Source organism: Octodon degus, unplaced genomic scaffold, assembly GCF_000260255.1.
Source record: "Octodon degus isolate 3935 unplaced genomic scaffold, OctDeg1.0 scaffold00074, whole genome shotgun sequence".
NCBI lineage: Eukaryota > Metazoa > Chordata > Mammalia > Rodentia > Octodontidae > Octodon > Octodon degus.
Window position 1 is genome coordinate 8,672,419 of NW_004524650.1, and position 16,604 is coordinate 8,689,022.

Consider the following 16,604-nt stretch of genomic DNA (forward strand, 5'->3'; position numbering starts at 1 on the left):
CTGGAGTGTTGTGGGGATCGAACTACAGCAAACTGAGGCTGCCAGCATTGTGGAAGCAGCCACTTAAAGAACTGAGCTAGGGCTGGGCCCCCGAAGAGTTATCATTTGAACCTGCAATTCCATTCTTAGATCTTTTCTCACATAAACATTTATAGCACCATTATCCAAAACAGCTAAAAAAGTAGAGACAATCCAAATGACCACCAACTGATGAGGGGATAGACAAATGTGGTATATCTATACAATGGAATATTATTTAGTTATAAAAATGACTACTCTTACATCTATAACATGAACAAAACCTTGAAAACATGTTAAGTGAAAGAAGCTAGACACAAAGGTCTGGCGTTATATGATTCCATTTAAATGAAATTTCAGAATAGGTAAACAGCAGCGGAGGAAGAGGGAAAGAGAGAAGGTGAAGAAAGAGAAGATAAGTGGTTATTAGATGATTGGAAAAGGTGAAATTGGGACTGAGCTAATATGATAGAAGTTTTGTAGTGAAAGAAATATTTTGTTATTAGATAGTACTCATGACTGTATAGTGGATGCACTAAAAATCAATGAACGCATTTTAAAAAGGTAACTTTTAATACTCAGATTTCTCTTCAGATTGTATAAATCTTTTGCCTTTTAAAATGGTAACTTTTGTAAATATTTCAATAAAATTCAATTAAATGTAAAAATTCCACGATCATAAGGAAATGTAAAAATAATACAATGTCCTTTTAACAAGGCATCAATACCCTAAACTGAATTTGCAATGTTGAGGAGAAAGACTTGGGATACTTCTGAGAACTAATACATTTCTAAGGAACCATCTCTTTGTTTTTTTTTATGGTGTGCTCACTAATTTTTATGAGGGAATTAGTGATGTGGCACGCTTTAAAAAAAACAGCTGGCTGAAGTAAAAAGCCTTAGTCACATCTTTCCATTCATGCCTGGTAGCCCTGGGGAAGTGACTCTCCAGAGTATCTATCTGTATGATGGTTACCCAAAGTGGCTGCCCATGTCCAGTGATGGCTTTTGTGTAGTGATCATGGTTAAGTTGAGCTTGTTTAAATACCATTTCCCAGGACTTACATGCTACTCCCTGAACAACAGGAATACTGAAAGCTTTTAGTGGGAATAAACTATTGCGTGGTCTCTGTCTAGGAAGCAGGATACAGTTCACTGGAAACAGCCAGTTCAGATAAATAAAATGAAAGCAGACATTTTTGAAGACGGTCTTAAAAGCTTTCCATTAGAAAACATCAAGGGTATAAAAGTAGAAGTAGCATGTATGGTATTTATGCTAGACTATGACAAGTTCCTTTACCTTCTATCTTTTCTGAATAATACAAAGTTAAGTATTCATCTCCTTTATTAGACAACTAAATCATTCACACGGAATACAACACAAATCTCTTTCCCTGGCTAGCCACTAAGAGACATTTGATTCCTATGTTAAAATTAACTACAAGAATACAAAATAGTGGACTGTTTATAAAGTTTCATATTAAATGCTGGTGAAAAAGTTACATCTCAAGTACAAAGTACACCTAAGGAAACTTGATTCCCATTTCTGGCAAGTAGGCTGTACATAAACAGCCACTTATCTGCTTGGTAAAGTGTTCTTTGGCTGTTTGGTTTTTATCTGAAACCTTCCTAAATGTAGGCCAGCATTGGTACAGTCCCCTCTCATGTTAGAAGAGTATGACAAATGATCAAAAAAACCTGATGACTAAAAGCAAAGAGAAGAGGGAAAGAAAAGATGAGACAGGGCTACAAGTGGTGTCCTACATCTATAAAAATCTTCTCAAGATGACCACCAAAATCTCAGAGAAACTGTTCCGAATATGTGAATATGATGAAGTTTCCTATACTGTGATAAAATTGGAACTCTGAGGAATATGAAAAGGAATACAGTAGTACCTTGGTTCATGAATTTCATTTGTTCTACAAGACTGGAGAAGATGGTCACAATCATGTTCATCACCTGAAGCAGAGTTTGCAAACAAAAACAAAATTTTGCCAATCATGTTTGCGAACTAAAGCATTCATGAACCAATCACCACAGTATATAAATAAAGAATGATAGTGTACCATAAAATCTTTTATTCAGTTTGTTAGTTTTATAAATTGGTTTACAAATATCTCAACTGATATAAATACATTAACAGATTTTTTAGAAATAGAGCATATAGGCACTAAAATATAGAAAATAAATTATATACATTCATACTTTTTTTTTTGCTCCGAATGCCTTCAGGGCAGGTTTGGCTGGCTGGAGTTGTGGGGATCGAACCAGAGCAACCTGGGCCTGACGGCTTTGTCGAAGCAGCCACTTAAAGAACTGAGCTAGGGCCAGGCCCCCCATACATATTTTTTATCAAAATTCATACATCAAAGATTGTCAATAGAGGCCGATATTAGGTTTTTTTTTAAACTAGATTCAAGTTTGTACTATTTCAACATAAATACCCTTTTCAGAAACAAAATCTGATACAAGAGTAAAGTCTGATAAATTTCAACTCAACAAAATTATAAATAGGGGCTTAAGCAATAAGATGCAGTAATTAGTCACTTTATTGCATTTCTAATCAGTTCTTGAAAACACATGGCCAGTCAATTATTACTATTAAAGATATGTGTAATGTCTTCTTCAAAATCTAGAACATTTATTAAATAAAAATGAGAGTACTAAAGGGAAATAAATCCCTTCTTGGTGAAAAAAGTATATATTATCTAAACTGTGATTCAAAAGGTTTTTTTAGATGCTGATGGCAACTAATTAGGGTCTAAATATGTAGCATAAAACTAATAAATGTTTCAATTACACTGGATACTCATGTTCCCTAGGAATATAGAAATATCTTACTTACTTTTAGGAATACTGATGTGGCCAGGAATGCCTGTGTGCATGCCTGTAACTCCATTACTCAGCAGGCGTGAGGCAGGAGGATCCCTTAGTTCTAGATCAGCCTAGGCTGTATACTGAGTTCAAGACCAGACCAAAGTATGTGTCTCAAACAACTAACCAATACAAAAACCAAACCAATACAAAAACCTGATGTGAAAATTCAAGATCAAAGTTTTTCTGTTTCTCTGGACTATCATGTTTAATCAAAATGTTGATTCCTTAACTCTTTTAACAATACAATCATCACAGCAACGTATTAATACAATTATACATAGACTTGCATACTGTATGTATCCTTTTCTAAGAAGCTTACATGAAGAATTCTGAGAACAGCCTTTCAAATACATTAAGAATGCTAGTAATAAAACTTCATAATATTCATAATAAAGACTAGCACGCTGTTACAACAGTACTTATTATATAATGAAATTAAACATACATCTTAAATGACTATAATTACTATTGTCAATCTTTTTCTTAGCTATAAAAACCTAAATAAATTTTTTAATGTAAATTGTGGAAATGCTTATAAGTTATGACTAAAACAATTCCAATGAACTAAGAGAAACTAGCTATATAATGATCTTAACTATCTTGTATATAAATATATTTTCTTTCTTTCTCTCTTTTTTTTTTGACGGAACCGGGGATTGAACTCAGGCTCTTGTGCTTGCCAGGGAAGCACTTACTCCACTGAGCCATCTCCCCAGCCCCAATATATTTTCTTTTTGCCTTTCCTACATGAGTTTGTCTTTTCTTTTGAACAGGTTCTTTACAGTTCATTATGTCTATTGTACATATTAGATCTTATTTATTTGTTCAGTTTCTCACAGTGAGATAATACGATGTTAATACATATGGGTCTGATTTATTTTACTTATGAGTATGGTCTTGAGTTGCATCCATTTACTTATAAAAGTCTCCAATTTATCTTTCTTTATGGCTGAGTTATATATCTATATCTCTATATCTCTCACATCTTTTTGATCCATTCCTTGGTTGATGGGCATCTAGGCTGTTTCCAAGATTTAGCTATCACAAATTGTGCTGCTATAAACACTGGTGCCTGTATATCACTGTGGTATGATGTTTTTAATTCTTCTGGGCAGATACCCACAGGAATTGCTGTGTCCAATGGGAACTTTAATCCTACTTTTTAAAGGAATCTCCACACTGATTTCCACAATGATTGTATCATCCTACACTTCCATCAACAGCGGAGAAGGATTTCTTTTGCCCCAAAGTCCTGCCAGTATTTGTTATTGGTTGCTTTTATGACTGCCATTCTTTCTGGGGTGAGATGGAATCTCAGTGTTGTTTTAATTTACATTTCTTGAATGACCAGTGATGTTGAACATTTTTCATGTATTTATTTGCTGTTTGTACTTCATCTGAGAAGTATTCATCTCAGATGCCCAGTTTTGGATTGGGTATTTGAATCTGGGAGGTGTGAGTTTTTCTGTTCTTTATATGTCCTTTGTCTGAGGGATGACTGTCTATACTTTTTCCCACATTATGGGTCGTCTTTTCACTCTGTTGGTGATTTCTTTTGTTGTGTAAAAGTTTTTTGATAAGGTTAGATCACATTTGTTGATTCTTTGTAATATTTCCCTTGCAGTCTGGGTTTTGTTCATAAAATCTCTACCTATATCTCTATCTTTGAGATTTCTACTTATTTATTCTTCCAGTAAATTTAATTTTTCTATTTTCGTATTTAGATATTTGATCCATTTCAAAGAGGGTATCAGAAAATGGAAAGATATCTGTTGCTGTTGATTAGGAAGAATCAACAGTGTGAAAATGGCCAAATTCCCAAAACTGTTATACAGATTTATGATTACTCCTTTTTTTTTTTTGTATTTAGGACAGGGTATACAGGGTATACAAGGTCTCACTGCATAGATTGAACTCATAGTGATCTTCCTGTTTACAGTTTCCCAAGTGCTGGGATTACAGGTGTGCGTCACCACACCCAGTCTCAATCAATGGCTCAGCACATCACAGGGGCACGGCCTGCTTGGCAGCCTAGGGAATCAAACTCCCAGCCCCTGCATCTGCCTAAGCAGGCACTTTGGTCAGCTGAGCTATTTGGCTGGCCCTTGTTATACAGACTTAATGCAATCCCAATCAAAATACCATTAGCATCCCTTACAGAAAAAACACTCTTAAAATTCATTTGGAACCAAGAAAGATCTAGAACAGCAAAAGCAATTCTGGGCAAGAAAGGCTAGTCAGGAGGCTAAAACCCCAGACTTGAAATTATACTATAAAGATACTGTGATAAAATTGGCCTGATACTGGCAAAATAAACAAACAAGCCTAAGGAGTAGTGGAACAGAAAAGAAGATGTAGGTGCAACCCCTGCATCTCAGCCAACTTATCTTTGACAAAGGAGTCAAATAAGCTCACTAGAAGAAAGTCTCTTTAATAAACGGTGCTGAAAAAAAATTGGCTTTCCATATTCCGAAGACTAAAACTAGACCAATGTCTAGCACCATGACTAAACTATATTTACTCTTAATGGTAATAAACTATAATAATATGGGGACGGTTACTGTTCTATAAATAGGCATTTTCCCCTTCACACATATCTCTCTGCTTGTTTCTTTTTAAGTTTCGGTTGGTTAATTAGTGTATGTGTCTTTGTTTATTTAAGGTCTTTTTTTTACTACAAGGCTATTTCAATGCTGGCCCTTATAGCTACTTTTTATTTCCTCAGAGACAGCTTCATTTTCTAAAAAGGTAACTATGAACTGTACATGGGAGGAATGAGGAGTATAACATATAATCATATCATAGAATTAGTTTTCACATGATACATTTTAATTTTATCCCTAACTCTGATATTTATGATAAAGGAGCAATAAAAGGACAAAGTTATAGACAAAAGAGGCTACCATTTGAGCTACAGATTCTCTCCAGGGCAGAAATGTGAAAAGCTCAAGGGGACTTTCTGAGAAATGAGGAAATAATACAAAAAATACTACAGGAGAAGACAGAAAATCTTAGAATGTGATGGCCAAAGCACAAGGAAATTCAGTCAGAATCAAAAGATACAGGATGGAAAAGGATTGGAAGGAGGGCCTATGGTAAAAGTCAAAATTATGAGAAAACAAGGTTTTACAAAGAACAAACTAGAAGTACCATTTACACTAAAAGATTTTAAGAGAAGCCAAAGGGCCTTAGCTGAAAAGGAGTTTAGTTGCCCAGGGTGCAAAAGAGATAATGACTAGGAAAAAGGTTAGATCCAGCTACAGGGGTGAAGAATTGATGACAGAGAAGGCAAATAACAAAAAGAGTCAAATGTTTATTGCAATGACCTCAAGACTGTACATATGAAACAAGTAATATGCCTAAGATGTGTACAGTTTATTTCTTAAATTCAGTTATTTTTTATGGATCACTAACTCTTGAAATAAGGGTTCCTTACATTATACCCAAACCTAGGGAAGTCAGTGCATACAAGGACTAGCAAAGCTTTCAATGTTTGGTGCAACATACATGCTTCTACAAAAACAAACACTCACTGTTTTTATATGGAATAAGCACAATAATTTTTAATAGAAACTTTTGTTAATTATTTAATTTTCCATTTTTTAATTTTACTGCTTGCTATACATTTTGGAGATGAGGCAATTGTTCAATGCAAAAAAGGTAGGGTATAAAATATCCTTAGTAAGAAGCTATTAATGAAGACAATCCTTCTAGTCACTGAATTAGAAAGCAAGATTCTGAGATTACTGCTTGGCCCAGGCCTCTGACTTGTCAATGAAGTTACTTCCCTTTTACTACAATGAATTGCAGAAGTACAGTTAAGCAGTTGTCTATGAGGGTTTATTAGCAGACATATGATATGGTGGGTGAGCAGAGATGTAGTATTTTCTATGCGAGTGACCAAAATATTTACACATCTCATAAAATAGAAAGAACTTTCTAAAAAATTAATAAGATCTGTTTCACAAATTACCAACTCAAATGGAACACTTGAAATAATAGAAATGACAAAAGATTTGTTCTTACAGCTGATAAAAAATTTATATCAGGGCATCAAGTAAAGTTATTTTCTGTGTTCTGATTTAATGAATCATGTGAGTTGTATCTGGTTGGATGACACAGATTCTGGTTCACTGAAGCTTACTCTAATGCCTTCCAGCATGACCTTCCTTGGGACAGTGAAGCTAGAGTAATGTGTCAGACTAAAGTAATATCAAAGAAAGAGAAAGCAGGGCTTGAGATGCTATGAGGTTGACTCATAACACTTCATGACCTGTGAGAATCCAGTAAGTATTCAATGTCCTATGGGCTTCAATGACCTAACAAGCACCGGGCAACAACAGTAATGCAATAATGAATGGTTCTCAAAAGATTTTTACAATTCAACCTGAAAAACACTAGATTTATTAAATGGTTTTAACTCTACTGAAAAAATAACTTTAGAAATCACTAGTGGTTTCCTAAAATGCGAATGAGTGTTAAATGTTTTATATATGCTTATGTGGTACTCATTTTAGTTCAAATATGTTAAAGTGAACATTAATTTAGAAAATAATACTTTTCTGATGATGTACCAGAGAGAAAATATGTTAATGAAAAATTAAGCACTTGGTGCACAAAAATACAAATATAAGATAATGAGCACACTCACTGTTAATAAAATAGACTACTAAAAATGAAATTAAAGGAGTATTCTGTAAATATCCCACATGGAGATATTCTTCTCTTTCAAAAGACAACACATATTATTGTGAAGAAATGGATCCTCAAAAGTAATGATAGGAATATAAAGGTAAAGATTATAGCCTATCAGAGCACAGTGTATTACTTTAAATGAAAATTATTTTATCACATAAGAAAGGAAAATAATAAAGGCATAATATTATTCTAATCTAGTCATAAATAACTTTGTTTTTCCTTAACCAAAACTCATAGTTAGTATGTAGAGTCAAAATCTGAAAAAGTACTTACAATGACAGCAATACCATTGCAATTAAAGTCCACTCCACAGGATTGTGTATAATATTTCTGTTTGTTAATCTGAAAGATAGTAAGATAAAATTCACTCATGGATTTTTTTACATTTAAATAAGTAAATCTTTTATTTTTGGATAAAATCAACTTATATTTTATACGAAGTACTTTAAAAATATCTATTATATTTGATTACAGAAGGTAGTATACAAATGTGGCTCTTTTTTCCTCTGATAATAACCATCTCAATGTAGTCTAGGCTGGGGAGATAGCTTAGCAGCTTAAGTGCCTGCCTGGCAAGCAAAAGGTCCTGAGTTCGATCCCCAGTACAAAACAACAACAACAACAAGATCAAGAAAGTAGTCTAACCTCACTTTTATATACAATATTTACAACAGTACCATTAGACAAGAGGGAAATATAGGTACAATGAGGGAAACTAAATTGCACAGCTTATTACAATACATAACACACGTACACACTGTAACAATATCCTCTATGCTTTCTCTTGATGCTAAGGAATTTCTGATTTTATCTTTTGTGTCTTTCTAATTAGGGTGGCATCAGAGAATTGCAGGATGTCATAAACCACAATTTACAAAAATGAGAGTTAGGGCCAGGGAGACAGCTCAGCAGTATAAGTGCCTGCCTGGCAAGCACAAGGTCCTGAGTTCAATCCCTGTTAAGGAGAGTTAGCTTAAGAAATTATAACAATAGTCTTTATTATGGTTTGTATCTTGATGTTTCCCCACTTCCAGAGCCTCATGCAGCCACATAGGGGCTTTTCAGAGGTGGCTAGATCTAGGGTGTGTGATTACTAACTCAGCCCACTTAGTGTTTTGGCATAGTTCTGGGTGTGGATAATGAGAAACCCACCCTGGGCATGGGTGGCACTACCTAAAAGGCAGGTAGCCTAGGTGGATATAAAGGGATAAAAAGAAGGCAGCTGGCTTTTTACTATTTTATCACTTTGCTGCCTTCTGCCTGCATAAGAATGATTCTCCTCTGTCATGTCCCACTCTTATGCTATCCTGCTATGGAGAGTACAACCAACCATGAACTGAAACCTACAAACTGAACTACAATAAACCTTTTCTCCTTTAACTTTGGGCGTGGTTTATTTTCTTTCAGCAACGAGGAAAGTAATAGTTTTTATTCATGAAAGCTTAAGTTTCAGAAAGTCTTAAGCAAATTCTGTCACTTAACCATTGATGATACAAAATACTATAAACATCTTAGTTTCTCTTAAAGTGTCTAAAAGGGCTGGCCCAATAGCTCAGTGGACTAAAGCACCTGCTTAGGCAGAGCACAGTGGCCAGGGTTTGATTTCCTGCGTGCCCCTCCCCCCATGTGTGGGCACTGAGATGGCGATTGAGATTGGGTGAGGTGTACCGCGCCAGTAATCCCAGTGCTTGGGAGGCTGAAAACAGGAGAATCACCAAGAGTCCGATCTATGTAGTGAGACGCTATAAACCCTGTACTAAATGCATTAAAAAAAAAAGTTTAAAAACATTCTTTTGAATCATAGTGTGATGGGGACAGGAAGAAATAGTATCTTTAATATCCTGTTGATGAGAGCAATAAAACCACAACTTGAAAATATCTAGCAAGCTGAAAAATACATTGGAATAGCCCAGCAGTTTCATCATGCCCTCAAAAACAGATCCTCCTACGGACATCTGCATCTTGGTACCAGTCAATAGCTATCCTATGCTTTCAGAATCCAGCTGCTCAATCAAAAAAAATCTTATGGTTCAGTTTGACTTTTTATATCCCATATTCAGTCATCAAATCATGACGGTTCTATCTTCAAATCACAACCTGAGTTTTTAAAAAAATGTATTTGGTACAGGGTTGCACTACACAGCTCAGACTCACAGTGATCCTCCTGTTTTCAGCCTCCCCAGCACTGGGGTTACAGGTGTGCACCACCATGCCTGGTCTCGGCATTCCTGTCACTTAACCATTGATGATATAAAATACTATAAACATCTTAGTTTCTCAAAAAGTATTTAAAAGCTCTGGCCTGCTGTGCTCTGCCTAAGAAGGCACTTTAGTACGCTGAGCTATCTGGCTGGCTGGAGGATTTTTTTTTTTTCATTGCTAAATTCTTACTATTTCTGTTGCTTTCTCTCTTTTTGGTTCATATCTTTCTTGCCTAGATTACCTAAAGAGCTGCTTAACTGGTCTCCCTGACTCTGTCTATCTGCTGTAATTCTTAATAACTCAGAAGCTAGAATGATACTGTTTTAAAAAAAGCTGTGATAACAATTATTTTGATTGGAATGTATCAATTGTTTTCAAACTTTCCAAGTGTAAGATAAAAGCACTGTAATGCCTATATATGACCTATAAACCTTTGTCTCATACTTCTCTTACCGTATCTTCTCTACTCTTGCTTTCTATTTCTCCCAGCTTATTAGCATCTTAAATATTCTGTTCCCATCCATGGCCCAACCTTCTTTCCAAGCTTTTTGTACCTGCTATTCCCTCTGATCTATTTTCACAGACAGCAACAGCTTCCTCCCTTACTTTTTATTAGATCTTTACATAAATAGCTTTCTCAATGAAGGCAAGGACTTCCTTAAGCTGTTTCTTTCTTTTTCTGAGACAAGTTATTGCTATGCAGGCTCAAACTCCTGGCAATCCTCCTGCCTCGGCTTCCCAAATGCTGGGATTATAGACCTATGCCAGCATGTCCAACCTAAGCAGTCTCTTAAAAATTGTAACTTTCTCCTTTCTCAGTACCATTCCATTCCCCTACTTCCAGGAAGAAAATTAGAATGAACTAGAAAATTATTATTAAATAATATGATGTACGTTACATTTATTAATTGGCAGGGTTTTTTGGTGGTACCAGAGATTGAACTCAGGACTTTGTGCTTACCAAGCAAGTACTTATTCCACGGAGCTATCTCCTGGTCCCAACACATGTTACATTTAAAAAGATACCCCCCTTAGTAAAATATAAGTTCCATGACAGAAGAAATTCTGCTTTATCTACAGCAATTAAAACAGAATCTAGCATATAAGCAAAACAGTTTCAAGATTTAAAAAAAATTTAAAAATCAGTTAAACAGAATTTTCTTTTGTAAGGCCAGTCATAGTGGCACACACCCGTGATCCCAGCACTTGAGAGACTGAGAGCTGCCTCAAGTTTGTTTGTTTATCTATTTATTGTATTTTAGGGAAGGGTCTACAGGGTGTTCAGGGTCTCACTAGTAGATCAGACTAGTAGTGATCCGCCTGCTTACAGCCTCCCAAGAGCGTGCCACCATGCCCAGTCTCAACTGCCATCTCAGTGTGCCCTGGTGGCAGGGCTGGCTCAGCAGCCAGGGCATCAAACCCTCGGCCACTGAGCCTGTTTGCTGGTGCTTTAATATGCTGAGCTATTTGGCTGGTCCTGCCTCAAGTTTAAGAGTCCAAAACCAGCCTAAATTATGAGTAAGACTCTGTCACAAAAAACCCAAGCCCTTCCTTATGCCAAACAAAAAAAGAAAATGAAAAATAGCTTCCTTTTGTATGCAAATCTCCTAAAGTTAACACAGATTTAAGAATTTGTTTACTCATTCAACAAAAAATGTACTGCGTGCCTACTCACTGGTCCAGGTTTTGTCCAGGCACTGGGGAAATACAAAGGAGAGGTGGTTTTTTTTTTTTTTTTTTTTTTTTGCAGTTTAAGATTATTTTATTGAGGAATGAAAGGCGGGGAGAGGAGCGGGGACGACTACTGCCCCCCTAACCTGACCCCACCAGGGGAACAGACCCCTCCCTGCCTCCCATGGCCCGCATGGCTCTCCCTGTGCTATGGAGGACTTGTGCAAACTCTGCCCCCAGGGGGAGGGAAGCGGGGAGGTGGAGGGTGGGAGTGAAGTGGCAGCAGCCAGGCAGCGGTGCTACTGGGCACTGGGGGGCTTGTAGGGCTCCAGCAGGAGGGCGGAGAAGGTGTTGACCTTGTCTGCTCCCCACACCTCATGGGGTAGCAGCGGCAGCTTCATGATGTGGAAATCTTGGTACAGGTCCTCCATCTGGTCCAGGTACTTGGCCTGGATCTTGTGGCGGGCTTCACACATCTTGCAGGGCCTCTCAGGGTCGGGGAAGACAAGCTGGTTGACGATGATGTTGTGGGTATCAATCTTGCACTTGGCCAGCTCCTGGATCAGACCTCCGTCTTGTACAGGAACAGGAACTCGGCAATGCACACGCAGATAAATGTTGTCTGCTCAGGGTCCTTGAACTGCTCACTGACGGAGCGGATGACGGGCAGCGTCTCCTCCAGCTTGGACGTCAGCTGGTCAGCGTTCATGTCGCCCAAGCCCAGCATATTGCACATCTGTGCGATGAAAGGGCTGATCTGGTTCTTGATCTGCATGAGGCAGCCCAGGCCCCGCTCCATGATGGTGGGGAAGTTGAGGAGCCTGAGCGTGTGGCCCATGGGTGCCGTGTTGAACACCACCACTGAGAAGTTCATGCTCTTCACCAGCCTCATGACCTCTGCGTAGCTCATGGCCTCGATGCCCGGGAAGGCACTCATGGCCTCCTGCATCATCAACATGCTCAGCATGTTGTCCTCAAAAAACTCATCAGGCAGCTCAGCTACACCCAGGCTGGGGTCGATCTCCATAGCGAAGAGGTTGTCGTAGCCTTTAACCTTGGTTGGCACCTTGGAAAACTTTTGGTCAAAAGCATCTGAGATGTTGTGGGCTGGGTCTGTGGAAATGATCAGAACACTCTCACACCCCTTGGAGAGCTGGACTGCCAGGCTGCAGCTGCAGGTGGTCTTTCCCACGCTGCCCTTGCCCCCGACAAAAATCCACTTGAGGCTGCGCTGCTCAATGATGTTGCTAAGCGTGGGCTCCAGCGGCTCCACATCAGGTGCATCCTCGAACTCGTCTGCCTCAACCCCCTACCCGGCCACCCCTGCTGCCATCTTGGAGCCGGCAAAAGGAGAGGTTTCGATTTCTCTTAAAAGTACTTTCAGCAGAATGGCAAAATTTTTTCATATTTTTTCTTTTGGTGAACCCAAATAATGTGTTTGATAATTAAAAAACAATAGTAATGTACATTAGAAAACATTCAAAAAGCACATCTTCAAAATATAGTAATATGAAGCTCATATAAATTTAGAAAAATATAGTACCAATTCATCACTGATGAATGAGGATGTTTGGGTCAGGCTGGCCCTGAACTCACTATGTAGCAGAGGGTGGCCTTGAACCCCAGTGAACTCGCACAGTCTCCCACGTGCTGGGATTACAGGTGTGCACCACCATGCCCAGCTCAAAATATAATTTTAATTCAACTCTAATTTATAAAAAAAAATCTTGATTCAATGTGGAAGACTGTGAATTACTACCAAGCAGTATGTGACGAAACTTGTTCTATGCTGTGATGGGTAGATTAATGTAACAATCCAGATAACAGACAATGAGGCAATTCAGTGGAAAGAACAGGTCTAGTCACTGGGGAAACATTTTCCAAAAGAGCTGAAATAGCTGCTCTATGTTTAGGTCCAAAAATAGACTTTCAATTCTTTCTGCACATTAGAATCACCTAGGGGGCTTTTAAGAAATACTAATATCTCAGTTCAACCCTAATGAAATGAATCTTAATCTCTAGGGGTAGAGCCAAGTCTCTACAGTTGTAAAACTCCCCAGGTTACTGTGACACACAAGTGGCACGAGAATCACTGTTCTACAAGTTCCTATTATTATCATTTTAAATACAGTAGTTAGTTATTTATGTCAGCATTTTCCTAATGTTACACTGACTGAAAAGATTTCTCAGCACTAGTCACTGTCATGAATATGGCATTTTTTGAGGCTTCACTTGGAAATTGTAGTTATAAGTAGTCCTCTTCTGTCAGAATCTAAAGAATCTGTTTTCTTATTTCAGATCATTCTGTACTCCAAGGACCCAACATTTTCTGAAAGTCAGCAGAGTCAATTTAAATAACTTCTTTTTCCTTTTGTACAGGGCCTCGCTACACAGCTCAGACTCATAGATTCTCATGTCTCAGCCTCCCCAGTGCTGGAATTACAGTCACCACTGTGCCACCATGCCCAGTTTCAGTGGCTGGCACAGTGCTCCAGGGGTTCCAGAGCCAGCTCAGCATGCGGTACCAGGTATCAAACCCAGGTCCTTGTGCTTGCCAGGCAGGCACTTAGACCACCGAGCTATCTCCCTAGCCCCTTAACTTATGTAACTTTTATTGCAGCAATAGACTTAGACCTACAAGCAATAACGAGAAAAGGTTTTCAAAAATAACTTATATAACATTAAATTCTGTTTGGGGAGTGAAATTTTATAATATCCCTTATCAAAACAATGCATAGTTATTTGTCTTAGTTTCTTGTCTTGATTATTTTTCTCTCATTGTTGGGACAAAATATCTGACACCCAAAATTAAGGATGGAAAGGTTTAATTAGCTCACAGTTTGTGGAAGTTTCAGTCTATAATTGCTGCTCCAAGGGCAGACTGAACTGTTGCAGAGGGCAACAGTTCATGGCTGGGGAAGATAGCAAAACAGCAAGAGCAAAAAGGGAGGAGCAGCAGAGAGCAAGCCTCTCTCCCTCCCTTATATTATGTGCAGGCTACCCACCCCAGGGTGGATGTAGCACTCATAGCTGTAATCCCAGCATTTAACCATGGATCAATCCAACACTCTAGAAGCTTGCCCCATGACTGCACTTGACTGCACGAGGCTTTGGGGGGAGATATAGACAAGAACCATAACACTTCCCCAAACATTTTATTAAATTTCTGTATTAAAAGTAACAAGAATATGAAATACATTTTTATGTACTCTGAAAATGGTCAACTGGCTAATTGTATTTCATCGAGACAACTTCTTATTCAATACCACCCTTCTAACCTGGGTTATTTTCTTTTTTCTTTTTGGTGGTACTGGGGATCAAACTCAGGACCTTGTGCTTGCCAGGCAGGTGCTTATGCCACTGAGCTATCATCCCAGTCCCAAGCTGGGTACTTCATCTCGTCTTTTTTTTGTGCTACCGGAGACTGAACTCAGGACCCCACGCTTGCCAGGCAGGTGCTTATTCTACTGAGCTATCTTGCCAGCCCTAGTCTGTTTTGATTTATTATAAATAATGCAGAAAGTAACTGGAGGAGATTTAAGAGTTATGTAATAAAAATGACTTTAAAAGGTGATAAAATAGTTTATAAATACTAGAGGAAAAGTACATTTGAAATTCCCCAGCTAGTTGTGATACATGCCTACAATTCCAGCACTCAAGAGGCTGAGGCAGGAGGATCATCATGAGTTAAAGCCCAGCTTGCACTATGTAGTGAGAACCTGTTCCCCCAAAACAAAACAAACCCAAAATTCTCCATATAACTGCAGTCTATTAGTGATGTGCTTCTTTCCTTGGCTCATTCACATGTCGCAAAGCTTAGTTTCATAGCTAATAGGATCCCCTTAAGTAGATTTCTCATTTGAAGTCTTGACAGAAGATAAATGACTTCTAAGATTATATATATATATATATATATATATATATAGTTGCAATCTATAACAGACATTTCACAAAATCATTTTATAACTACTCCACTAGGCTCAATGAATCTTTAAAATTCTTCTGACAGGAATTATCCATACTGAGATTTTAGTCTGGATGGACTACTGGTACTCAAAGACCCTACTAAACATTCAGAACATACTATTTTATGCTCCTTTGATACGTGTATGTGAAGAAAGTAGTCAAATGACTGGTGATTAGAAAGGCTGTCATTTTAGAGAAGGGGAGATAATGCAATTCCCCTTCCCTCTGGTGGGGAATTCAAACCCAGGACCTCATATAGGCATTTAACATACACACTGAGTCATCTCCAGCCTAAATTCCTTAAATTATTCATTGTTCAGGTCTTATTTTTAATGTCATTTCTTTAGGGAGGTATATATATATATATATATATATAGAGAGAGAGAGAGAGAGAGAGAGAGAATGTGATTTACATTCACATTGTAAAATGATTACTACCAAGTTAATTGATATTGATCATTTTACATAATTATGTTTTGTGTTTATTAGTAAATTCCAAGTACATGACCATATACATATAATTAACGTGTTACACTGTAGCTAGTAAAATGCTTCAAGTAGAGATTATATCCCAGTGTCTGTGCTGGCCTGGCACAGAACACTAAACAGATGAACATATTTTGAGTAAAGGAGTAAATTTATCCCATGGAAAAGCTGTAAGGAAAGAGTAATATAGAAGAAAAGTAATGTAGTGTGGGGTCAAAGAGAAATACTGCATTGCAAACTAATAGATCTGCTTTTACCCCTAACTAGTAAAAGGGCTAATCAAGGCTGGGAATATAGCTCAGTAGTATAGTACTGGCCTGGTAAGCACAAGGTCCCATGTTCGATTCTCAATACCAAAAAAAAAAAAAAAAAAGAAAAAGAAAAAAAGAAAAAAAAATAAATAGATGAGATATAATCACATGTCTTTTATTTTCATCCCAAACTTCAATCTAATTACAAGTTGTCAGGGAGATAGGTCAGCAGACTAAGTGCCTGCTTAGGCAAGCACAGGGACCAGGGTTCAATCCCTGGCACAACATGCCACACTGGTCCTGGCCCTTCCCCCAGTGCTGAGCCAGTGATGGAGTCTGGGCATGGTGGTATGCACCTGTAGTCCCAGCTCTGGGGAGGCTGAAAACAGAAGAATCACTGTGAGTCCAATTTACATAGTGAGTCCCTGTATATC

The 16,604-nt window shown here is 37.9% G+C and overlaps 1 protein-coding gene and 1 pseudogene across 2 annotated transcripts in view; both read right to left on the reverse strand.

The window, feature by feature from the left end:
• Rpap2 (RNA polymerase II associated protein 2) overlaps positions 1 to 16,604 on the reverse strand; it is a 133,351-nt gene that overhangs the window by 72,482 nt on the left and 44,265 nt on the right. Inside the window, exon 12 of the mRNA XM_023720297.1 lies at positions 7,868 to 7,936. Coding sequence (XP_023576065.1) covers positions 7,868 to 7,936 — 69 coding nt within the window. The remainder of the gene's footprint in view (positions 1 to 7,867; positions 7,937 to 16,604) is intronic.
• On the reverse strand, positions 11,759 to 12,854 carry LOC101563545 (annotated as a pseudogene). Its single transcript, XR_192613.2, has one exon. The product of XR_192613.2 is annotated as an ATPase ASNA1 pseudogene (transcript).